General features: G+C 54.4%; 1 protein-coding gene across 1 annotated transcript in view; it reads right to left on the bottom strand.

Annotated features, from left to right (window-relative positions):
* ITGAE (integrin subunit alpha E) overlaps positions 1-14,821 on the bottom strand; it is a 57,643-nt gene that overhangs the window by 18,970 nt on the left and 23,852 nt on the right. Inside the window, 16 exon segments of the mRNA XM_054575675.1 lie at positions 2,178-2,306; positions 3,470-3,633; positions 4,798-4,928; positions 6,286-6,416; positions 7,384-7,608; positions 8,286-8,426; positions 8,768-8,910; positions 9,531-9,666; positions 10,378-10,445; positions 10,928-11,078; positions 11,678-11,831; positions 12,558-12,709; positions 13,330-13,445; positions 13,857-14,003; positions 14,211-14,328; positions 14,697-14,764. Coding sequence (XP_054431650.1) covers positions 2,178-2,306; positions 3,470-3,633; positions 4,798-4,928; positions 6,286-6,416; positions 7,384-7,608; positions 8,286-8,426; positions 8,768-8,910; positions 9,531-9,666; positions 10,378-10,445; positions 10,928-11,078; positions 11,678-11,831; positions 12,558-12,709; positions 13,330-13,445; positions 13,857-14,003; positions 14,211-14,328; positions 14,697-14,764 — 2,174 coding nt within the window.

Raw genomic sequence — 14,821 nt, 5'->3', positions numbered from 1 at the left:
CATGGAATAAAGAATTTCTTTGCCAAACCATCAAAATAATCATTGATAAAGGTAAGAATCATGAATGGATGTTAAACAACGTACATACATAATCTCAAAGCATCTCCCCACAAGGTACTTATTAATCACACTGGGAAATAGCACCAGTAATGGACAGAGCAATGTGCCCCCTGATACGATGCGCTTAGAAGGACACGTCACTGCTGTGATATTCTTGCCCAAAATGCAAAATCAAAAGCTAATCATGAGGAGACACCTGAAAATTAAAGTTATAAAACATTCTACAAAATAACCGGCCTGTATCCTTCAAAAATATTGAAGTCATTAAACAAAGAAAGACTGAGAAACTGTTCCAGATTAAAGGAGGCAAAACATTAAGTGATGACAAAATGCAGTAAATGATCCTGGACCTGAAAAATACTTTTTCTTTTGCTATAAAGGACACTTATAGGACAACTAATGAAATTTAAATAAAGTAAATGATAGTATTTTATTATTATTAATTTCCTGATTTTGATGATTGCACTGAGGTTGTGTAAGAGAATTTCGTTTTTTAGGAAATATATACTGAATATTGAATAGTAATAGGCACCAAATCTATAACTTACTCTCAAATGGTTCAGAAATAAGATGTGTGTATATGTGTGTAATATATATGTATGTATGTGGATGTACTGTCTATATAGTGAGAGAGAATGATAAAGCAATGTATATGATAAAGCATGTGATAAAATGTGAAAATGTTAACATTTGGGAAATCTGGATAAAGAATGCACAGGGATTTTTGGAATATTATAATTTTTTAGTAAAGTAACTACTTCAAAATAAAGTTTTTAAAAAACAGAATATATATAATTAGTGATAATCTCCTTATTGATAAAACTATTACATTAGTTCTCCCAGTCTTTTTTGCATCTACCTTGCTGTCAATACCAAAGTTTTAAAAAATTATTTACAAAGTAAATATACTATTAGATGTTTAAAATAAAGTCTCTTGCCTAAAAAATTAAGGTGACATCCTGGCTGGTGTGGCTCAGTGGATTGAGCGCCGGCCTCCAAGTGTCGCCGGTGCGACTCCCAGTCAGGGCACAGGCCTGGGTTGCCGTCCGGGTCCCCAGTCAGGAGCACGCAAGAGGCAACCACTCATTGGTGTTTCTCTCCCTCTCTTTCTCCCTCCCTTCCCCTCTCTCTAAAAATAAATAAATACGAATCTAAAAAGAAATAAAATAAAATTAAGGTGACAATCTTTGTTCCTAAGGAACCTGATTCTCCCTCTTCCGGGGCAGATGAGCCGTGAAAACAGCTTCCCAGTTGCTCTGATCATGTTGCGCTCCTTTCTATTCACCATCTGTGATTGATACATTGGGTGTTGACCAATGGAGCTAAAAGCTTATATAATTTAATATAGAGCATTTGGGTAAAAACATTGGACAGTCGGGACTGTCCTAGGGTTACCTGGAAATATGTGCTTTTCTGTGCCAGCATGAACTACTTTTGGCTTCTTAGTTTTAATTTTGGAGACTCAGTTCATTCCAGCTGACCGTAAGTATTACTCTTTAATGCCCACGTTGTCACTTTTATCCTGTTGACCTTTCTATACCCCATAAGACTCTCTAAATGTAGACAGATAGAATATTCTAGGAGCCAGGGCCTGGCTACAAACAAAATCACCTTAGATATCACAGAATCAGCAAGTATGACTGTTTTCCCCCTCTGATTTCCCTCGGTTATGAGGAAAGTTCCTTATGACGCTACCCACCCATTAGGGTGCAAGTTTGGTGGGCTAGACATTCAGCCCGTAGGCCCCGGGCAGGACCTGGGTTGACAGGGGCGCCAAAGGGCATCCTCTCTGCAGTTCAGGGCAGATCGGCTCCCATCCAGTCCCCACAGGGGACCCCCACCACGCTGTCATCAGAGACTCTTGCCAAGTCAGGCAATGTATTTATACCCTTTGTGAAACATGTAGCAAGTACTTTCTGGGAACATAAAGGAACCAGCCTGGGGTGATAGTTTGGAGACTTGGCTGTCCACCAGCAAGGCCCATTTGTGCAATCAGGGGCCCAAACGCAGTCTGAGGACCCCCCCAATTCTAATAACAATTTTTGAAGTTAGGGAAGCAGGTGCTTTTGGGGGAATGGCTCCCAGGAGGGTCTGGTCCTAGCTGTGTATAGCGTCACCTGGAAGATGGCAGAGGTCTCATTGTAGAGGTCCAGGACAGGGTGGGGACGGTCACTCCAGTCCTTGGGGGTCTGGAGTTGGTAGCTGACGTTGATACTGATGTTGAAGAAGTGGTCCTCTTCGGGGAGCTGCAGCGCCACCAAGGAACGCACAGTTGGAGTTGGAGGTGGGGGAGAAGATGACAAGGAGAATACTTTTAACTTCGAGGTAGTCATAATAAGAAATAAGCAATGAAAGAGGTGAGCCAGAAGTCCTAAGCCTCTTCCACATAAGCCAGGCTCAAGGGAAGCTTTCATTTAACCAAGCTGCCAAGAGCATTGGAAAAATCTCCCTTGATCTGCAATGGCCTCTGATCTCATAACTCCTTATGGTTTCCCCCCCAATCACAAAGTGATTCTGGCTTGAGTTAAAACCGACTCCACTTGATTCAGCAAGCAAATGGGAGCCACAGAAGGTAAGACTCATAGTCACACCTGTGTTTACAAAGATCTTTCTCAAAGCAGCATGGAGGGCATACTAGATAAAAACCGAAACAAGGAGATTGCCCAGGATGGCATCTCTCGTTCTCTCTGAGTGAGCCTTTCTGCCGTGGTGGAAGCTTTGAGCACATGAGAGGAGGCGAGCATGCCTCCCGGTGGAAAAGGTAGTTATGCTTGTATGGAAAGAAGCCGTAGAAACTCACTAGAAACTCTTCCTTAATCCAATTAATAATCAGAACAGATGCGGGAACAGATGTGTAGTCAGAAGCATAATTTATGAGGTTAGTGGAATAAATGATCCTTTTAGATCCAAAGTTCTAGGTCCTGGCAGGCTCTGAGTCCTGACAAACACCATGTTTCTGGGCACCTTTGTAAATGATAACTTTTATCTTTCTATTACTTTCCCTCATTCAGTTTTTCTGATGTTGATTTGAAGAAGGACCCTCAGCCCCGCTGTTGTCCTCAGGGAAGGTTAGATGACAAAGGGAGGGGAAGCTACAGCAATTAGAAAAAAGCAGCAAAAAGCAGCTCCCTTTTTGCTCAGCTGCTAGGAAGCTCAGTGATATAGCTGGTGTTTAATTTCAGTAGGTCTCTTTAATTTGTATTTCTCGTATCATTAACTCCATCTCCCATGCCATTATACAGTTCTTTTTTTAATTGCATTTTTCCCCCATTATCGTTTAGTCCCCTGGTTCTTGATCTATTATTTTAATCTAGTTTGTATGAACAGACACCTATCCTTCACTGCATACCCCTCCAGTCTTTTCTCAACAACACAGACCCCTCTGGACTCTTCTAAGCCCCTCGCTTACCTCTTCCTCTGTGGGAAAGAGCCTGAGGCGCTCACAGAGAAGCGGCCCATCGTGCCAGTCCTTAAGGTAGCTCTGACAAGCACTACCGCCCTGAAACTGCAGCCTCTTCCTCGACCTCAGCGTATCCACATCCACCGTGAAATTCAGAGATGTCTCTCCGAGGCCTGGGAATGAAGACCAGCCCTGCCAATGAGGCTGGGGTGGGCAAGTCCCAGGCTCAGGTCCCCTAGCCTGCCTGAGGCTCCTCGGGGGCCCCTCCTGGGTGCCCGCACAGAGGTGCTTCCCCGGGGCCGGACTTCGGAGTGTCTTCACTTCCAAAGTGCTTGTCTCATGGTGTTCTGGCACCTGGCTAGGGACCCTCAGTGCTCCAGCCCCAAACCCCGAGCAGCACATTCCCAGGGCTGAGTCAGTCTTCCCCAGGAGAGGGAGGACTCAGCGGGGAGGCTGGGATCAGGGAGAGGAGGAGGAGGGGGAATAGTACAGGGAATGGAAAAGGAAGCCACAGAGTAAAACCTGAGGATCGCAGAGCTGGAAGCACCTTATACGGGACCTGGGCCAGCTCCCTTACTGGCCAGAACAGAAGCAGGGCCCAGAGAATGCGAGGCACCTGCCTCGTGTCCCACAGCCACTCAGCAGCAGCCGTTCAGGCTCTGCATCCTGCACCTTTCAGCCTATACGGCTGGAACTGGCAGGCCTGTCCTCTTCGACCCCACCTTTGACAATGGCCTCCATCTGCAGTGAAGCCACCCCACCTGGGAGAGCGCTGTCTTATTTGCAGGAACCAGGCAGACGTCTCAGGGATTGTTACTGAGACGCTAAACCTCGGGGACTGTGGCTGACAGATTACCCTGGAGGGGAGCTCTTGGGTTACCAGTAAATACCTGGGCTGTGAAAGCCACGCCCACACTCGGTCTTGCGGAAACAGATCCCAACCAGTGGCAGTTAAGAGGATGGGAAGAGAGGCCAGGCCTCTGGCACATTATTCAATCCTAGCCGGGCCAGAAAGACACAGTGAGGAGGGCAGGGGAGAAGATGGAAATCAGAGAGAAAGAGGAAGGGCACTTCTCAGGAGTCCCTCCACTCCTAACAAGGTCAAGTACACCCCTTCAGAGCGTGGACTTAACAGCAGATCGCCCTTTTCTAGGGCAGTTCACACTACACAGAACCTAGTGTCAGAGGAGCTAAGCTGCAGATAGAGGGATTTCAAACACCGGACCTCCTAACACACACACCCTGAGCCCACCCCCATCCTCTCTCCCGGTCCCGCGCTCCCCAAGCCAACAAGGAAGAAGCCCAACACCGTGCGGGTCAGCCGGGCTGCCTGTTACCTGACTTGGCAGCTGTGGTCACAGAGCTGATTTCAAAACATAAAAGCACATTCACACTGTCGTTGAAGCCAATGGGCAGCACCATGGGGGTGAAGGTCATAAACACCTTCAGGCGAACCACAGGTCTTGAGCTAATTAAGAGAGCAAAGAGGACCGTGAGAAGTGATCGAATCAGTGCTTGGCTCATTCAGTCATTCAATGAATATTTATTGAACATCTCCCCTGTGCTACCTGCTGTTCTGAGTCTTCAGGATACAGTAGGGAAAGGGACAAGTCCCTGCTCTAGTGGGAAAAGAGACAACAAGCAAAGAAATAAGAAGAAACAGTAAAATACTATGTACAGGTAATGTTCTGATATAAGTGAAATAGGATAAGGTCCCGGAGACTGGGGCTTCTTAGGATGGGTAGTCAGGGACGGCCTCACTGATGAGGGGACAGTTGAGATCTGCTCACAAGAGAGAGCCAGCTACGTAAAGATCTGGGGGAAGCGCCTTGCAGGCAGAAGGCACAGCTAGTGCAAAGGGCCTGTGGTAGGAACGAGCCTGGCTTGAGGAGCATGAAGGTCACGCACGGCAGCCGCACAGTTAGTAGTGACAGGAAATGGGAAGTAGTCACCGGAGGGGCGGGCAGGGCCAGGCCATGGCAAGGAATTTGGGTTTTCCTCTGAGTGGGAACCACTGAGGGGTTTTAGCAGCAAAGGAAAGGGACGGCTCCGGCTGTCCTGTGGAGACCGGAGCACGGGGAGTGAAGCAGGGGGGCTGCCGGGGCAGCGGCCCCGGTGACGGGGACAGTGTCTTGTATGGGGAGGTATTCTGGAGGTAGAGCCAACAAAAGACGTGTGTTGATGGGGTGGCAGGAAAGGAAAAGAAGAATCAAGGATGACCCCTGGGTTTTCGTCCTGAACAGAGGCTGTGATTTGCTGAGAAGGGAAGCCCAGGGAGGGGCCGGGCGCGGGGAATGAGGTGCGGGTGAGAATAAGGGGTCCGTTTTTAGACATGTGGACTCTGAGATGCCTGGGAGCAACAGCAAATAGGGGCATTGAGTTGACAGCCAAGTCTGGGAGAGCACAGGGCACACAGGTGCCCTGTCAGCTTATTTATAGCCACAGTACTTGATAACTCACTTAGTTTTAACGTGATGTGCACAGGGACTCTGAGATCAGTGGTAGCAACGATGGCAGCCCCCAGGGGCACTGTGCTGAGCTTTTGCGTAGATTCTCTCAGTTAATCCTCATGACTCTGAGAGGCAGGCACTATGATCGTTCCGTTTATAGATGAGAAAATTGGAACCTGGAGTTCAATAGCCCTCCCAAGCACACACCGCTAAGTGAGAGCCGAGGTTCAAACTCAGATGGGCAGACTCCACAGCCAGTGCCCCTAACTGCCTACTCTGTCCCTTCAGTGCCTGGTGTCTTCACGGGGCCACTTAGGGCAGGGCAAGTGGGCAAGGCTGGGGCCTGGGGCCACAGAAGGCAGGGCAGACCCCTACCAGAGCACAACCGCCCGACCAAGGGTGCCCACGGTGATGTCGTCAAGGTCATCGCCATTCAAATCTAAGCCGCCGTCCACGGACGTGCCAAAGTAGCGCAGTCCAGGGGCCACCGCTGAGGCTCGGATGTGCTGTGGAGGGAGAAACACGAGGCGTGGGCGAGGGAGAGGAGAGCAAGTCGGCGTCGTCCGCACCCCTCGATCGGAGCCCTCAGTCAGAAACTGGGAAGAGCAGGGCCAGCCTCCGGGGAAAGTGGCATTTGCACAGAGCCTTGAAGGGCAGCTGGGACTTGGCAGGGACGCTGAGAAGGCAGGGGTTGGGCAGAGCAGGGCGGTCTGAGGAAGCCGCCAGGGGCCCGTGCGCAGGAACAGGAGAGCTGGGTGTAAAGGGGCTTGAAGTGGGACTGCGGGGCGCGGTGGGGGTGTCTAATCAGACACAGACGAGGCGGAGGCAGGTGGCGCCGGCGCTGGAGATGGAGAGGAGGGGCTCGACTGGGAGAGAGCTCGAATGTTGGGGTGGACACGGGGCTGACAGGCTGTGCCCAGGATCACGTGTCCGGGCTTATCCTGGATTTCAGGTGGGGTGGGTGGGGCCCGGAGGAGCAGCAGTGCTGGGGGCAAGAGGATGCTTTCCACTGGGCAGCATGAGAGCGAGATGCTTCGGAGCCATTCAGACAGGGTGCTCGGGAGGCAGCTGGGCATACGGGACTGGAGCTTGGGCAAGAAACTAGCTGGAGGGGGCGTACGACTGCATGGGAGGTCGGCAGCAGAGCCCTGGGGGATGAGAGTTACAGCATGGAGGGACTGGGAGGGGGCCAGAAAGGGAGGAAGGAGGGTATGAGGCAGGTCCCCTGCCGCACGTGCCAGAGAAGGGAGCGCCAGGTCGGAGAAGTAGACAGATACTGCCACAAGCTCTTGCCCGACCGGGAGCCTCCCACCCACCTGAGTGACTTCTGCCCTTCACTGGGCGCTCTCAACCCCGTGGGACTGCCTGGCACTCAGACCTGGAGCTGACTTGGGGCTCAGACCGGCACATCTGGCGGGGCAGGGGGGTGGCCACTGCCCCAGAGCAGGAGCAGGAGAGAGCCCTGCAGGTTACCTGTGAGTAGTTGGTAAAGAGGCCATCCCGGCGTCCATTGTAAATGTATACGCTGCCGAAGCTGATGTCATCACCCGCCACGAAACCTTCCAGGGGGGCCCCAATGGCCACATCTGTGAGCTTATCCTGACTGATATCCCCTACTGTTGTCATGGCAAAGCCGAATCGGGCCTCTGTGAACCCAGGATGCCCGCACAACGTTTGTACCAAGGAGAAAGAACCATCCTGTAAAGCAAACAGGCAGCACAGCCCTCAAGACAGGGATGCAGGGCGCCCACCGTTGGCCACCGCAGGAGGTGCGCTCACCGGACTTGTTAACTGGATTCGCTGGCAGGGAGTCTGAGGCTCAGAAAAGGCAAGAGGCCTTCCCAAGGCTACACAGTGAGTGAGAGGTAAAGCTGGGGTCCTCCTGCCTTGCAGGTCTGGACCAGAGCTTGTCCCCTCCACTCCCGTGGTTAGGGGCACCGGACTGGCCACCGGGAGGCCTGGGTTCTAGTCCCATCTCTACCACGTACTTACTATGTAAACCTGGGTACGTGTAAAACGTCTATGTAAACGTTTCAACATCACTGAGCCTCAGCTTCCCGACCTGGCAAGGGCGAGCCACAGCGACCTCTCAGTTACTGCAGAAGCAGGTGAGAAAGTAGACAAAACCTGCTTTGTCAACTGTGTGGCTATTTGGGAGGTTATCGCCACCAATGTGAGATGATGAGATGGGGAAAATGAGAGAGAGGGGAACAGCAGGGAGCGGATCCACTGTCCACCTGGCCGCCAGCCCCCCGGGCACCTCCGCGTCACTGCCCGGCGCAAGGCGGGGCCAGGGCGAGTCCAGCCTGTGCCACCTCTGCCCAGGCCGAGTAGCCACAGCCTCAGCAAGCTCGCAGAGCTGGAGACCCTCTCACCTGCTTATTCAGACGGTACACATAGACTCTGCCTTCCTGTCCATGAACGTGGTAAAACGGAGCAGCCACCAGCAAGAAGTCCGTGGTTCCATCCATGTCGATGTCCACGGGACACAGCTCAGAGCCAAAATAGGACCCCATCTACAGCCCAGGAAGAACTCAGCTCACAGGGAGCGTGGGAGAGGCCCCTCCCGCAGCCGTTGGCAAGGCCAGAGCCCTGCCCTGCTCCTTCTGGACCCCCACCTTTGGGGCATTCCCGATCAGTCTGTTCACAGGTAACACAGGAGACGGGGATGGCAGCCAACTCCCCACGACCAGGAGCGCTGGCACAGCCAGACACGCAGAGCCAGGGCAGAGGCACGTGCTCTGCTCGGGCTGCGTCCCCGACCCACTGTGTGCCCCGGAGCCCAGCCCTCTCCCTCGGGCCTCCGATCCCCCATCTGTACTAATGGAGGGGTCCGTGGTCCTTCGCCAGCAGGTACCTGCTCTCCCTCCAGCACTGGCATGAAGTTGGTCTCTCCGTTCTCCTTCCGGAGCTCAAACACGGCCCCTCGATGCTTGTGCCGTGGAGCCCCCGCCACATAGGAGGGTCCGCAGGCCTTACGCAGCACGGCCACTGAGTAACCTGGGGCAGGGGTGCTGCGGTTGTGACCGGGGCTCCCACCGGGCCTCTCCTTTGCCCCCGTCCCCACTTTCCCAGCCAGGCCTTGGAAGTGGCCTGGGCAGGAGGACAAAATAGGAGACTGTCCTTCTCATCTTTTTAAAAATTGGCCTCAAGGAGCTCTCCCGTGTACCCACTGCCGCTGGTCACACACGTGGCCCACCGCATGGATATGATATACACACCTCATCACATATACAGCTTTGCTCAAAATATACTAATTCGCACACCCACTATATAAGGAATGGAGTGAGGGGTGAAGGGTCTCCCACCACTGTTGTTAATGGTGAGACCCCACCTTCCCTTGGTAGCCATCCAGGGTCATTCCACAAATCAAGAACTGAGCAGGTCCTGTCCCCTCCCAGAAGGCCCTAATTTTCACCTCCAGGTCCCTAAGCAGGGCCTGCCTCTTAGTCTATGTGACCAATCTGGGCCACTCCCAACTAGGAAGCCTAGTGCAGCCTGAGGTGAAACCTCATTGTCCCTGACTAGGCCCCACCCTCGCCCAGGTGGTGTCCTGGCCCCCCGCCCGGGGGTCTTCAGGCCCCGCCCTCGCCCACGTGGCCCCCAGGAGCCCCCCTCACCCAGGTAGCTGTGCTTTCCGGCCTTGGTGTCCCCCACTGAGTGGTTCAGGAAGTGGCCCCTGCGACTGTGCATGTCATAGAGCAATGCGCCCCCCGACCAGTCAAAGGCGCCCACAGCGCCGAGCAGCACCTGCCCCTGCGGGGGACAAGGGTTGGAGGCCATCTGAGCTGGAGGTACCTGGGGCCAGCAACCGCGGCCCCGGACCCACCAGCCAGCCCAGAAAATCTCGTGTTGTGGAGGCAGGGGGGCGCTCTGTGGCCCCGTGCCCACCTGGCCAGGGATGCGGGAGGAAGGTGGGATGGCAAACACAGGGTTCCTGCCAGGGGAGCTGTCCCTCTATACCAGGAACCCCCAGAGCCGTCCCAGGGCCACATGCAGAGCATTAAAATAAGTATGATTGAGAAGATAAAGATCTTCTCCCTTGTTGTGGGGTGCCCAGCCTGGGTTGAGTGACAGTGCCAACCGCGCTTCTGCCATGCACGAGGGCCACGTCCTCACTGTGCCTGCGTCTCAGCCTTCCTGTGGGAACAGTGTCTCCGGTGGGGTTGGCAAGCTGGCCCAGGCCAAAGCCTGTTACCACTCTCTATTTTAAGAACGGCTCAATCCTCGAGCCCACAGAACAAGAAGACCTCTCATAATAAGTATGGTCATTCTTTTGTCCACCTCAGAGTCCCGGATTAGGGCGAGCAAGCAGGGGTGTTCTCCGTCATCCTGGCGAGGCTCCTTCAGAGACGTCCCCATAGGACGGCAGAGCCCTCACTGTGAGCCAAGGGTCCCCAAGTCCCCAGGTGTTGCTGGGGCCCCTCCTCTATGGCAAGGCTGCCTGGTGCTGCGTTGGCCATGTACCTTGTCCAGGATCTGGGCGCTGAACCCGATCTGTGCCAGCTCATAGTGGAGGGCTTCTCCGACAGTGCCTGGAAGCCAAGAAGCCCAGTGAGACACCGCTCTGGGCATGGGGAAGGAGGAGCCAAGCCAGGGAAGGTCCAGCCTGGCCTCACTCCCAGACGGAACCGGGTTTGGAGTGATGGGAGGAGCAAGCACCAGGCTGAGGGTAGAGACGCGGGTCTTGCTTTCGCAGCCACTGGAAGAGGGCCTGGGTAGTTCCCTCCCGCTTCCAGGGCCTCAGTTTCCCCATCTGTGAGCTTCCAGGAGCTCATCCTTCCTTCTCCAACACCCCGTCAGTTCATCAGAGCTCCATGGAGATTTGGTCAAGGGCAGAGGGCTGGCGATATTGTTACCTTTTCAGAGATGGAACCGCTAAGGCTCAGAGAGGTGAAGGGAGTCGCCCAGAGTGTCCCAAAGAGGCAGGCCAAGGGTGGGGCTGGAGGGCAGGGCGGGGACCTCCTGCTAAGTGCCGAGGGGGCAGCCACAGGCGGCCAGGCCCTGGAGCCCTCACCTTCCATGGGAACGATGCTTTGCTTCAGCTGGCTCAGCAGTCCACCCAGTGCCGTGTAGTTGGTCACTTTGAAGGCATGGGTCTTGCTGGGGTCCGAGGCGATCAGCCTCAGTTCTTTCTCAGTCTTAGGCTTCTCAAATGCCTCTCCCACCTGCAGAGAGGCCCCAAATCAGTGGGTCAGCACCATGAGGGCTGGCTGGTCCCTAAGCCCCGAGGTCTCTACAGGCCCAGGGAGAGGGCTGAGCCCTGCCACCTGGCCTTCAGGGTCTCCATCACCTGCCCTCCACTTCCCCTGCTCCCTGTTTTCCCCCAAACACACACTCTGGGCTCCAGTTTCACTAGTCTGCACGGGACCTCCTGAACGCACCAGGCTCCTTCTCATCCCTGCGCCGGTGTTCCCTTCCCCCTCCTCTGCACCCTGCCTGTCCTCCCAGACTCAGCTCCGCGCCGTCTCCTCCAGGACCATCCTTCCCCTCGCCCCAATGTCCTTCCTGTGGACTCCCAGAGTGACCCCTGCTGTCCCCATCCCTGCTGGCGTGTGAGCTACGACCGCATTGGGAAATGAGCCTTCTGTGCGAAGACCCAGTTGGCAGTGGGGACACGAGGGCTGGGAGAAAACAAGACGATGGGAGCCTGTGAACCGAACGGGGTGTGAGGAGGCCGCTTCCAGAAGCCCCTCCCAGGAAACCTGGCTCCTCCCCATCCCAAGCTACATGGGGTCCGGAGGTGCCCCCTGCTGCTGGTTCTTACCCCAATGGCAAAGCGCTCAACACCTTGCATCTTTGTTGAGTGGATGACAGTCGTGAGGTTTAGGTTGTCTCCGAATATGTCCCCGTCAGTGAGCACCACCATGATCTTGGATGCCTTTTTTTTGGAGCCGTGTCTTGGTGTGAAGATGTTGTCGCTAGGTAAGGGAAAGTAAAGGAAGTGGAGGACTTCGCCAGAGGGATGCGGAGCTTCAGGGGACTTTATTCACAAAACTACTTTAGAATTGGAGAGGATTAAGGAGCCCTCCCAGGGAAACAGCGGCCCAAGGGGCGGGGGGGATGGCCCTAGGGCACACAGCAGGACTTGGGAGCACGAAGGGGAGGGGGACGGGGACCGGGGCAGTGCCTGCTTCCAATAGAAAAGTGTGGGACAGAACAAGGAATAGACTGGCATGGAAATAATAATGACATTAATAGCAGTGACTAATATTTACAAAGCACGTATATGCCAGGCACTGTTATAAGCACTGCACATATTTTAACCCACTTAATCCTCACAAAATCCTCTAAGGCAAGTGCTGTTACTATTCTTGTTTTAAAAGTGAGGAACCAAGCAGAGAGTTTAGGCGCCCAAGATCTCCAAGTACAGTTGGAGCTGTGACGTAAACCCAGGCAGCCTGGCCACTGAGCCCGGCCTTACGTGCACGGCTGCTCACAAGAGGAGTCTTCAGAAGAATTTTTGGAGGACTGTCCTGGGGTATCACCCATCAGCCAAGGCTGAGTGGAGAGACCTCTCTCAGCCTGTTCCTTTTCACAGTCCTCTCCAGCCACCTCTCCAGGCATGATGCCTCCAAGTCCCTGGGCAGGGATGCCAGGCAGCACCCAGTAGGTGCTCAGGGAATTCCCGCCGCCCTCACACTCACAGGACATGCTGCATGGCAGAGGCTGTCCTGGTGACATTCCCCACTTGAGTGATGTTCTGGACTCTGCTGAGGGAGGCCATCACATCCTGGCTGTCCTGAAGGTCAAACTCGGTCTTGATCTCTCTTCCATACTGCACCAGGGCAAAGTTGCACTGGAGGGAGGGGCAAGGGGGAGGAGGTTGGCAGAGTCTCCATGACCAAGGCCCTATCGTGGCTCCCCTTGGAAGGAGTGGAAGAATCCACTCTTTCTTCCTCGTTTTATGCAGGAGGAGATGCTAAAGTATAGAGAAACCACTGAGCACATAGGGGTGGAGAAGATGAGACAGTAAGAGCTGCCAGCGAATCAGACTTCTCCCTGAACCCGCATCCTCGTGTAGTCCCTCTCCCCTTCGTATTGACCATGTGACTTTCTTTGGCCGCTGGGATATCAGCAAATGGGATATAATCAGGCACATGAAAAGGGCTTGTGCGCTTTAGGTCTTGCCCTGTTGGAATCTTGCAGCCATGAAAACGTTGGGCTGACCTGCTGGAGACACATGGCCAGGCAAGTGAGGACATCTTAGGCCGTCCAGTCCCCCATCAAGCAACCAGATACCTGCAGCTGCAGGAAGAAACTTCAGGCAAGACCATCAGAAGAACTGCCCAGCTGAGCCCAGCGCAAATAGCTGACCCACAGAACCATGAACAGCTCAGCAGTTGTTGTTTGGAGGTGGTTTGTTCACAGCAATAGACAGCAGCAGACCGTGTGAGTCTAGCTCCTGGGGAAGCCTACCTCGAAGCACTTCTCATAGACACTTCTCATCATGTTAGAGATGAAGTCTTTGGCTTTCTGGAAGTCTGGGGCATCGATGCTCCCTGAGCCATCCAGGACGATGGCGATTTCAGTGCCTGGGCCAAGACAGGGAGCAGGTCAGGAGCGGGCATGGAATTTGGGGCAGGAGTGAGGGTGGTATGTCCTGCCCTTTAGGGCCCCCTGCCCCATTCAAGCCCCAAGGGCTCCGTTCAGGCAAAAAGTTAGTGAAGCTCCCAAGAGTGAAGCCTTTGTCTCAGAAGCAGAGAGCAAACCAGAACCTGCTCAGGCTCTGGCTCTGTGTGAGTCACTCCCATCGCTCTCACTCTCTGGGCCTCGGTTTCCCCATCTGTAAGAAGGAGGGGGCAGAGCTGGGACTGGCAAGGCCAGTAGAGCCCAGCCACCGCTCCGCATCTCGCAGACATAGGCACTTCTCACCGCTGGAGGTCACCAGCCTAGATATCAGCTCTGAGAGCCTCTGGGAGCAACCCAGGTCTGCCTCTTCTCACCGGCTTCTGCCTCTTCCTCCTCCTCCTCCTCTTTTTCCTCCTTTGCTTCCAGAGCCCGGCGCCGCCTGGCGGTATTCTCTGTGCTGTCTTTTTTGTTCCTGTAGCAGTCTCCAGCATGCACATGTGCCTTAGGATCCAGGAGATTTTCTTTAAGAAATACACACAGAAGCGTTCAGACAGCCTCCTCGCTCACCTCGAGGCAAGCCCACATTTCGCCCACGGGGGACTTAGGCCTGCCTTGCTCTCTCTGGGTCTCTGTGTCCCTCTGCCTCTGCCGTGGGCTGGTGCCTCTTCTTGGAGACCCAAGGAGACCTCTCCAGAACTGTCTGAGGCCAGTGAGTAACCAGTCCTTACCAACATTGTTGAAAGAGACCTGGGCCGTGGGACTGAGGTCGGGGCCCAGCAGGCTGCAGGTGCCTGTGAGTTCTGAGCTGAGGCTGTGGGGCCGCCGGGCCACCTGTTGAATGCAGATCTGGGGGAGCAGGAGAGAAAGGAAGAGGGAAAGTCTGGGTCACCCCCAGCCCAGGCCCCCTAGTCACAGCTACCCAGAACCAAGTGCCTCAAGCAGGCATGGCATGCAGGAACAGCTAGCTCACCCCTCAGCCAGGGTGGGATTTGGCGCCAGCGTCAGAGCTGAGGTTGGCCCCTGGGTCAGGGTGCTGGGCCACACGGAGTACCCCGCCAGAGCCATGGTCAGCCCTGGCGTTGGCACCAGGGAGGCAGCCGGGCTCGGCCCTGAGAATAACATGCCAGCAAGGACGGGTATGAATACCAGTTTGCCACAAGGGTCAGTGCCAGCCTCCCCGAGGCCCTCCGGCCTCCCCTCCCATGCCCACTCACCAAAACACTGTCGTTGTTCCGGACAACGGTCGCTCCCTGGTGCCGCCCCTTGGGGATGGGGACATGCTCTGAAACAGTTAAGCCCAGGTGAGGTGGGAGGGACGCAGGGAGGCACCCCTGGAGCC

The sequence above is a fragment of the Pteronotus mesoamericanus genome, unplaced genomic scaffold (assembly GCF_021234165.1).
Source record: "Pteronotus mesoamericanus isolate MK-2021 breed Mesoamerican mustached bat unplaced genomic scaffold, CSHL_Meso_final contig_317, whole genome shotgun sequence".
In the NCBI taxonomy this organism is placed as follows: domain Eukaryota; kingdom Metazoa; phylum Chordata; class Mammalia; order Chiroptera; family Mormoopidae; genus Pteronotus; species Pteronotus mesoamericanus.
The sequence above is the reverse complement of the archived record's forward strand: the minus strand, read 5'-3'. Positions and strand labels throughout refer to the sequence as shown.